Below are 9,787 nucleotides of genomic sequence, written 5' to 3'. Positions count from 1 at the left end.
CAGGATGCTCCTGCAGCCAGTCGGAAGCCGTCCCTTGGTTTGCGAATGGTTTCTGGAGTCTTGGACTCCAGGAACGGATGAAGTTTGAGAACCAAGCCACCTCTGTATAAAAAACAATGGCATTGCATAGCTAACCTATGGAACTTCCTCCCACAGGAGGTAGTGATAGCTACTAACTTGGATGGCTTTACAAGAGGATTAAACAGATGCACATCCGAGAGGGCAATCAGTGGCTACTAGCCGTGATGTCTGTGCTCTGCTTCTATGGCTGGAGGCAGAAATTCTTCTGGATACCTGTTGCTGGAAGCCACAAAGGGGGAGAGGGCTCTTGGACTTGAATCCTGCTCTCTGGTTTCCCACAGGAAACTGTTTGGCCACTGAGAACAGGATGCTGGGCTAGACAGGCCCCCTTGGGCCTGATCCAGTTATGTTCTTACAACACCAGGCAGCTATCTTTGCTGGACTCTTTTTGGCACCTGCTGAAGCCATTTTAGTTTTTCCAAGCTGATTCAGATGTGTAGAATGTGGGTTCCCCGTAATCCTGCATCTGGTGCCCCTTTAACTTGTGTGCATTCAGTGTAGGAAACAATATTAAAAGTTTGGAGAGGGGCTGGGGAAAATGCTCTGGCAATCCTGCCCACCATTAAATCCAGCATATTTCAGCTATACGTGATTTTGACTTTAGGCGCAATCCGTGGAAGGGAACCCCCACATATGTTGCTTTAATCTGTCTTGAGTTCCTTGCTGATTTTATGTTTTGAAGTATTACTATTGTTTGGAGATATTTCATGAAGCAACGGAGGGGAGACAGGGTCCCCTTGGGAATCCTTTCACTGCTTCATGTCTCGTTCCTTGTTTCCCAGCAGGATCCCGTCGGACGGTGGCTGCGGCAGCCCCTAAGCCAGGTAAGGCCTAGAGAAGGGAGGGAGGTGCCCCCCCCCCGTGCCATCCTTGAGCCGCCACCGGGTCCCTCACACTGTCCTCTCTCTCTCTCCCTCTCCCCTTGGCAGCCGCTGCTCCTGCCGCTGCTGGCGGGGGTGAGAAGAAGCGGGCCCCCTGGGACTTGAAGGGGCAAGTGAGCGACTTGCGGGCCAAAGGGGGGACCTACAAGGAGAAGGCCCAGGGGCTGGCCGGGGAGAATGAGGCCCTGAGGCATCAGCTGAGCCAGCTGGAGGGGGAGCTGAAGCAGGCGACGGCCCGCAACCAGCAGCTGGAGGGGCAGAACAGGTGAGCGAGCAGCAGCCTGAGAAGGGCATGGCGGGCTCCGTCTGCTCCTCCTGCAGCAGGACCTGACCTCTGCCCTACCCTCTCTTGGCAGTGCCCTGGCCTTGGAGCTGCAGACCTGCCAAGCGCAGGCCACAGAGAGCCGGCAGAGGGTGGAGCAGCTGGTGAAGCAGGAGCAGCAGCTGGAGGAGACCGTCAAGAGCCAGAGCCAGACGATCCAGGAGCTGGAAACCGCTGGCCGCAAAGCCAGGGAGGACAAGGAGGATTTGGCTGCCCAGCTGGAGGCCAGAGAGGTGAGGGGGGGGGCTGGGGACCCTTCCACCCGCCCTTGAATGGTGCTTGGAATCCCAAGGTGAGGCGAGGAATCCTTGGGACTAGCCAACATCCGCTTGTGACGCCTGCATTCCAGCGGGTTGGACTAGATGTCCCGTAGGTACCCTTCTGATTCCACAATGCCAGACTCAAGATCACAGTTAAGGGTCCTCAGCCCCAGAAAAGAGAGCTAGATACCTTAAAAAATGTTTTTTTAAAAAAATTATTAAATATTTTCAACATATAATACAAACCAAACTAGTTTTAAAAAAGATAATAAGATGAGAGAAAGATGTTGCAAACACTTTTGGAAAACAAGAATTTTTTAATAAAAGATAATAAGAAATACAGAAAAAAGCAATAAAAGGTGGGAAGATAAGGAGAAAAAGAAAGAAAATAAATAAAAATCACAACAGTAATAGTAATAATCGCAATAAAACACAAAATTTTATGTGTCTAGCCCTCTATCATAATTATATCTTAATCTTCAATCCCCCCCATACAGAGAAGTGTATCCCTCTCGGCTCTCGCGGGAAGCGCTTCCCTTCTCCTCAGCCTCACACCCTGTTTCTCACACAAGTCCCTTTTCTATCCATCGCAAGAGGGCCCTAGATATCTGTCTGGGGGAAGTGCTAACCTCTGCTGTGTCTGTTCCTGCTGGTGCTTTTCCTTTCCCAGCTGAGGAAGCCTGCATTTGCCGCCTCCTCCCTGAATTGTTGCCTGGCTGAGAGGGCGGGTGGGCGGCTCTGGGTTTGAGGTGGCCCGTCCCTCACTGGCCCTGGGGTTTCTCTGACGCAGGCGGAACTGCGCCTGGCGCAGGAGAGCCTGGCCCGGCGGGCGCAGGAGAATGAGGCGCTGGCAGCACACAAGGCCCAGCTGGAGCAGAAGCAGCACGAGTCGGAGATGGAGCGGCGCTCCCTGCACAACGCCGTCCAGGAGCTGAAGGTGGGCCGGTGGTGGTGGGGGGCTGGCACTGGGGGACCCTTTGTGGGGCTGGGTGCTGACGACTCCCCGCTCCCTCCAGGGCAACATCCGTGTCTTCTGCCGCGTGCGCCCCCTGCTGAGCAGCGAGAAGGAGGCCCAGAAACAGGGGGTGAGCCACCTCCGCTTCCCGCCAGACAACAGCAAGAGCCTGGTCTTATCCAAGGCGGAGGAGGTCAGTCTGGGGGTGGGGGGACAAGGCGGTTGTCGAAGTCTTGGTGGCATCTTGGGCTGTCACAGTTGCCAGGGGACGTCAGGAAGTCTCCACCTGCCGCAAAGCCTGCCGAGAGCCAGTGTGGGGTAGTGCTTAAGAGCGGTGGCCTCGTAATCTGGGGAACCGGGTTCGCATCTCCGCTCCTCCACATGCAGCTGCTGGGTGACCTTGGGCCAGTCGCACTTCTTGAAGTCTCTCAGCCCCACTCACCTCATAGAGTGTTTGTTGTGGGGGAGGAAGGGAAAGGAGAACGTTAGCCACTTTGAGACTCCTTTGGGTAATGATAAAGCGGGATATCAAATCCAAACTCTTCTTCTTCTTCAAATAAGCCAGTGTTGTTCCTGCAATGACCTTTGCAGGAGCAGGAGAAACCCAAATGTTGATGGCCGGCCCAAGGCCAACAGACCCAATGCCAGCTGGAGGATATGTGTGTGTGTGCGAGAGAGAGCATTGTGGCCCCGGGAGAGCTGGCCAAGGGGGAACGCGGCCCCTGTCACCACTTAGTCGGTAGAGGCTCATAATCTCAGAGTTGTGGGTTCAAGTCTTGCTTGGGGGTGGACTAGATGAGCCTCGTGGGTCTTCCAACTCTGCAATTCTTTGATTCTCTGCCAGTCCCACGTTGGCCGGGAGCGAAAAGAGGACATTGTCTATGAGTTCAACTTTGACCAGGTCTTCCCTCCGTCCAGCTCCCAGGAGGAGGTCTTTGAGGAGATCTCTCTGCTTGTGCAGGTAAGGAAAAGCATATTATTCTGTCAACCACCCTGAAGAGCACATAAATCAATCAAATAAATATATAGAATAAATACATTAAGGGGGGAAGCGGCCCAGTTCTTCTAGTTTGTTATTATGTTGAGCATGGTACAGTCGTATCTTGGCCCTCAAACACCTTGGTACTCGTACACTTTGGCCCCTGAACGCTGAAAACCTGGAAGTAAGTGTTCCAACTCCCCAACATTCTTTGGCAGCCTTAGTTTTTGAACGGACTCGGTTCGACAACCAAGGTGCCACTGTATGATGATGATGATCGTGAGGATGATTTCCCGGCTGATTTGGCTGGTTTGTCCTGTGAGTCGTGGCTGAAGGATGGTCTGGAAATTCCACATAGGGCGGCTCTCCCCCTCCGGGGGCAGGTGGGGTCTGGTGGACGCCAGCCTGACGGCTTCCCTTCCTCCCCGCAGTCGGCCTTGGACGGCTACCACGTCTGCATCTTTGCCTACGGGCAGACGGGGAGCGGCAAGACGTACACCATGGAGGGCCCCGACTGCCAGGACCCTTCCACGGCCGGCATGATCCCCCGCGCAGTGCAGCAGATCTTCAGGAAAGCCCGGGAGATGGAGGCCAAAGGCTGGAAGGTGGGGGCAGAGAGGGAAAGCGGATGCAGGTGTCCAAAGGGGGTGGAGACCCCCGCTGCATTCACTCGCCATGCTGCAATTGCCAGGGGGGTTTCGCACTGGGCTTGGGAGCTCCCAGAGAGGGCGCTGGTGAGAGAGGGCTGCCTCCTTCACCCTCACCCACCCCACAGGATGGTGAGACCGCCAGTGTTTTTCTGCAGGGCCTTCCGTTCAGCCTCACAAGATCCCCTGAACACCCGAGGGCTGGCCTGTCTGAACTCCTGGGCCTCACCTTTGGAAGCCTCCTCTTGGAATAGCCATGCCAGTTGGTCCCCGAGTCTGAGCTGGGAGCGATGTGCTGGCTGGGCACACGCCACCCCAGCCGCCTTCCCTGGTCTGATCCTGCCCCTCTGCCTGTCTCCTCCCAGTACCATTTCACTGCCAACTTCCTGGAGATCTACAATGAGTCTCTGCGGGACCTGCTGGTGTTGCGCCCTGAGCAGGGCTCTGAGCTGGAGATCCGGCGAGTGAGCCAATGCACGGAGGAGCTGCACGTTCCCAACCTCTGCTACGTCCCCGTTGCTTCGGAGCAAGAGGTACCGCGGTGGGGGGGGGGCAGCTGTCTGTCTGGGATTTTCCTGGGGGGTTCCAGCGGTGCAGGGGGTCGGGTAGATGACCCTTGGGGGTCCCCTTCCAACACTACTCTTCTCCCGCTCTCTGCACTGTGTCCGGCCACCAGCCTGCTTGCAAGGGGTGGAGGAGAGGCAGAAGCCAGAGAACCAGCCCCATTGTGACCCGTTTTAGGGCCTTGGTCTGGGGACAAGGCAGCCAGAGTGTGTCTGCATCCAAAGCCTCTGAGGGGAGGAGCAGAGGGAGGAATCTGGGGTTGGGCTAGATGACCCTGGGGGCTCCCCTCCGACTGTGCCGTTCTCTGAGAGGCTTCTGCATGAAGGCCTGAGCCATCCTGCCTGTCTGGAGAGCTCAGATCACCTGGGTCTTGGCCCCTCGGCTCCTTATGGGGCTTCTGCCTGCCCTAGAGTTCCCAGAGGAAGAACTCCCCCCCCCCCCATGCTTCCCTTTCTATTTGCAGGCAATGGTAGAAACTCCAGTGTAGAGGCTAGGCACCAAGCGGCTCCTTAAACCAAGCTTAAACTCACCCAAATGGGATGTCTCGTTGCCATTTTGGGGCCAGGCGTTCTAAAGTCTTATTTTTCAAATGATGGCCTGACTGACTGACTGATTCTCAGTTAAACATCTGGCCAGTTCAGATGACCACCTTGAGCTGGGATTGGGGCAGTCCACATATCTTGGCCTATTCCAACTTCTCTTTCTTAACTGTACATTCAGAATATAAGAATATTCTTTGCAGCTGAGCGTGGGGCAGTGGGGGCAGCGGGGGAGTGAAGTCAGGTGAGAACAAGGAGCTGCCATTGTTCACTGCTCCTGCTCAGGCTGCTGAGAGAAACCGTTTTGGTTCCTGATACTCATTCTGATTGTGTAACGGATAGAATTCTATAGGACGAGGTCCTCGTGTGTGGAAAGAGTCTTGCTCCGAGGATTCCCAGGCTTCCCCTCCAGGCGGTGATGTCCAACGCCATCGGGCGCCCGGGCATCTCAGTCTGGTCGCAAGTAGCCAATAGCCGGGGGGGGGGAATGTGCCCGGCTAGCCTCTTCACGCTGTTTGCCTGGGGCTGGCTAGGGCCAGAGGATCTCTGGGGTCCCTTCCGACCGCCATTCTCCGCCTCCTGCCCCCCGCTTGCCCCTTCAGGTCCTGAAGCTGCTCCAGAGAGCCAAAGCCAACCGCTCGGTGGCCAAGACCAATCTCAACGAGCGCTCGTCCCGCAGCCACAGCCTCTTCCAGTTGCGCATCGAGGGCCACAACCCCAACCGGGAGCTGCACACCTCCTGTGAGTGTGGCCGGCCCCACGACCCCCTTCGCCGGAGGCCTCTGTCCCTGCCCTGGCCCAGAGGCGCTCCCTTGCTCTCCCTCCTCTTCTAGGCCAGGCCCTCTGTGGGTCCCTGGTCCCCAGCACCCCCCCCTTCTCCCTCCACCCTCACCCCTCCTTTGTCGTCCCCCCCCCCCCCGCAGCCGTGCTGAGCTTGGTGGACCTGGCTGGCAGCGAGCGCCTGGACAGGTCCCTCTCCACCGGCGACCGCCTCAAGGAGACCCAGGCCATCAACAGCAGCCTCTCCAACCTGGGCCTGGTCATCACCGCCCTCAGCAACAAGGTAGGCGGGAGAGGGGGGTCGCGTGTGCCTCCGGGGGGGGGGGAGTCCTGGCCAGCCATGGGGCAGCCCTTTGCAGCCCCACAGCCCGCCTCCCGCAGTGCGCTGGTCTTCTGCGAGGGTGAGGATGTGGCGTCCAGCACTGTCTCACGTGTGGGGTGCCCACCTATCGGGGGCTCTAGAGCTGTGATTCCTTCCAACTCTACAATTCAATCGGGAATGGGACAGCCTCATGATGCTGGCGGAACCGGCCTGCCCTAAGTGGGGAGGAGGGTCCCCACACATTTCCCCCTCCTGCACCCATCCTTGTCCGCTTCCTTTGCCCCCTTGCAGGAGGCCCATGTGCCCTACCGGAACAGCAAGCTGACCTACCTCCTCCAGAACTCCTTAGGCGGCAATTCCAAGATGTGAGTCGGCAAGGAGGGAGTTGATGGCTCCCCCTCCCCTTTGAGGCCTGGTCTGCGCTGTCCTGCCAGGAACGCAGGGGGTTGGGCTAGATGACCCCTTTCAACCCAGAGGTCTCTGACAGGGGGGCCATGCACCCCCCTTGAGGCAGCCTCTGTTTCTCCTCACCCTCTCCTCTGGCCTTTCCCCCCAGGCTGATGTTTGTTAACATCTCGCCCTCGGAGGAGAACTTTGCCGAGTCCCTCAATTCCCTTCGCTTTGCCAGAAAGGTAAGTGGCTGCAGCATCCGGCTGGGGGGGGGGGGGGCGGGGGTGTCCCTTTCTCTGGGCTGCTTGCAGAATCTCCTCTGCGGAAGGGGCATCCTGACCGCAGCTGGATGGAGGAGGTGGCGGCAGCAGCAGCTGTGGGGACCAGTTTCTGGCCCCCCAAATCTGCCCGGTCTTGCCTTGCAGGTGAATGACTGTGTCATTGGCACAGCGACAAAGAGGAAGTGAGGGCGGCGGAGGCGGCTGGTCTTTCTGCGTCTCGGATAGCGACTCCCATTCTTACTCTTTTGTCTTCTAAAGTCATGATACTTTTTTTGTAATAAATGTTTATATTTCTGCATTTATATTCTGAAATTTTCTTCTTCCACTGCTGAATTTGGCTTTTTCTGCTGTCTTCCTCCGGTGAGCTGCGTGCCCAGGCTCCACTTCAGGGCGTCTCCTCCCTCTCAAGCCTCCCTGCCCTTTCGTTGGCAGCAGTGCAGTGGCCTGTGTGGTGTAGTGGTTAAGAGCAGTGGACTCGTAATCTGGGGAACCGGGTTCGTGTCTCCGCTCCTCCACATGCAGCTGCTGGGTGACCTTGGGCCAGTCACCCTTCTCTGAAGTCTCTCAGCCCCACTCACCTCACAGAGGGTTTCTGGTGGGGGAGGAAGGGAAAGGAGATTGTTAGCCACTTTGAGACTCCTTCTGGTAGTGATAAAGCAGGATATCAAATCCAAACTCCTCCTCTTCCTCCCCCTCTTCTTCTTCTTCTTCTTCAGGGGTAAGGGAAATAGGTGGCTTGAGCTTGAGTTTGGCCCTTCTGGAAAGGATCCTGTGGCAACGGGAGGACTTTAACTGTGGCTGAGGCAGGAAAGCCTTGTAGGTAACCGTAAGACCCTTGTGGTCTGAGGAGGCTTCAAGGGCTCTCAGCAACCAACTCTTGCATGATGTGGCTTTGCTAGCAAGGCCAAAACATGCAGAAATGGCCCGCCAGGAAAGATGGGCTACTCCTGTTGAACTCCTTCCTGCAAAAAGCAGCCACAGCACCTCGCCAGAGACTCCTGAACAGGCTATTATGTTCTTATGTACGAAGAGATAAAAGTTTAGCTGTGTTTCAGAGGAGAAAAACATGCTGGTTGTGTCAGGGCTTGTTTGTGAGTTGGGGGGTTCATCCAAGCAAAAATACACACCATAGTAACAAACAACATACTGTTACGGAAGAATCTAGGTGGGAGGCTGCTCAGTCCCCCAACCGGTCGGGCAGAGCCAGAATAAAGGAGGAGTCCAGCCACCAACCGGAGCAAATAGCTGTAGACCAAAGTTTATTCTGCAACAGGGTCAAAGAGGAATTTGGAACCCCGAGGATGGGGTGGCGACTTTTTAAAACTTTCCCACCATATCCCAGAATACAGTTCAAAGGGGAGGGGTTAACCTTGGCAAACATGTCCAGACAAGTCCTTGGTACAACATCAGCATAAGCAGACATGTCAGGGCAAGACCCAGGTGTTAGATTAGCATAGGCAAACACTTCTGAAGTCCCACCACCCAAAGTAAAACAGAACTTCCTTTGCATGTCTGGCCCCTTGGCAAGTTTGGGGATGGGATTAGGCTCTCCTTGGTATGTAGCCTTTTTAATCCATGGGTAGGAAAAATTGTTGCACCCGAGCAGAGACAAAAGGAGCCAAACGACACCAAGGGGTTAATCCAGAGAAAGAGTGTTTTATTCTGCCATGGGGGGGGGGGCAGAGGCACCTGTGTGATTCAGTTCACAAAAGACAGGCCGCAGCAAAAAGTATTTTACATCAGGTTTTTATCCTGTTCTCCAAAGCCCCTCCTTCCCTCTCCCCCTTCACAGATTCTTACATAGAAATGTTGCTTTTCGTTCTCTGACTCTGTTCCCGGAAGTATGTTGCAAGTCAATGTACCAGGACAAGGTTATCTTGGATCTGGGAAGCGAAAGGGGGCGAAGCATGCGTGAAATCATATTGCGTGTCATTGTATGCAAGCATTGCAGCAGGCAAGGTACAGAAAAGCAAAAAATTAGCAAGATGAACAGTGGGCCAAGCAGCAGCAAAACCAGGCCTTTTACCCATCCTAGGTTTGGCAACCAGTCAAGCCATGACATGTCCCATCCCTCCCAGGTTTCGGTAGGAATATGGGCCACTGTTTCAAGTCCTGCTGCCAAATTGCGAATGGCTTCACCATGATCAGAGATGTTAAAGCAACAGGCCCCACCCGTGAGATTTAACGCTGCACAAAAGCCGCCATATTGCGCCAGGAGAAAGTCCAACGCTAAGCGGACTGAGAGAAACGCGTGTCTCATCCAATTGCGTGGCAATTAACCTAAGGGCCGTGGCTGTTGTGTTAGCAACAATCTCTACCACTGCCTGGAGTCTGATTACGCGGTTCAAGTTCTAGATCAGCCCCCTTGCCCCAGAGATTTTCTCTCCCCGATTCCATGAGGCTGGAGAATAATGGGCCAGTATCCTTTCTGGAGGCCACTGATTTTTGCCCCAATTCTGGGAACTCCCACCTGCAATTGTTGCCAGGTCAGTCGAAACGCCTCCTTCTAGGGAGTGCAGAGGCAATCTGGTCAGGAATCCACATGGGGGGGTATTAAGTAGGCTGGAAAACAGACCCCGTACCATCCTCTTGGGAGGGCATAGAATCATAGAAGAGTTGGAAGAGACCACAAGGGCCATCGAGTCCAACCCCCTGCCAAGCAGGAAACACCATCAGAGCACTCCTGACATATGGTTGTCAAGCCTCTGCTTAAAGACCTCCAAAGAAGGAGACTCCACCACACTCCTTGGCAGCAAATTCCACTGTCGAACAGCTCTTACTGTCAG

General features: G+C 55.3%; 1 protein-coding gene across 1 annotated transcript; it reads left to right on the top strand.

The window, feature by feature from the left end:
* Positions 1-754: 754 nt before the first annotated feature.
* On the top strand, positions 755-7,187 carry LOC308578144 (carboxy-terminal kinesin 2-like; the record flags this gene model as incomplete). Its single annotated transcript, XM_081178409.1, has 13 exons — positions 755-905; positions 1,011-1,227; positions 1,319-1,517; positions 2,335-2,481; positions 2,561-2,692; positions 3,344-3,460; positions 3,910-4,083; positions 4,491-4,658; positions 5,831-5,969; positions 6,152-6,291; positions 6,622-6,695; positions 6,887-7,004; positions 7,146-7,187. Coding segments are annotated over 13 exons (1,818 nt in total), but the record flags the coding sequence as incomplete, so codon positions are not given.
* Between the last annotated feature and the right edge of the window lie 2,600 nt (positions 7,188-9,787).

Source organism: Podarcis bocagei, assembly GCF_964188305.1.
Source record: "Podarcis bocagei genome assembly, chromosome: W".
Lineage (NCBI taxonomy): Eukaryota > Metazoa > Chordata > Lepidosauria > Squamata > Lacertidae > Podarcis > Podarcis bocagei.
Note: the sequence above shows the minus strand (reverse complement) of the source record. Positions and strands in the feature narration are given on the sequence as shown.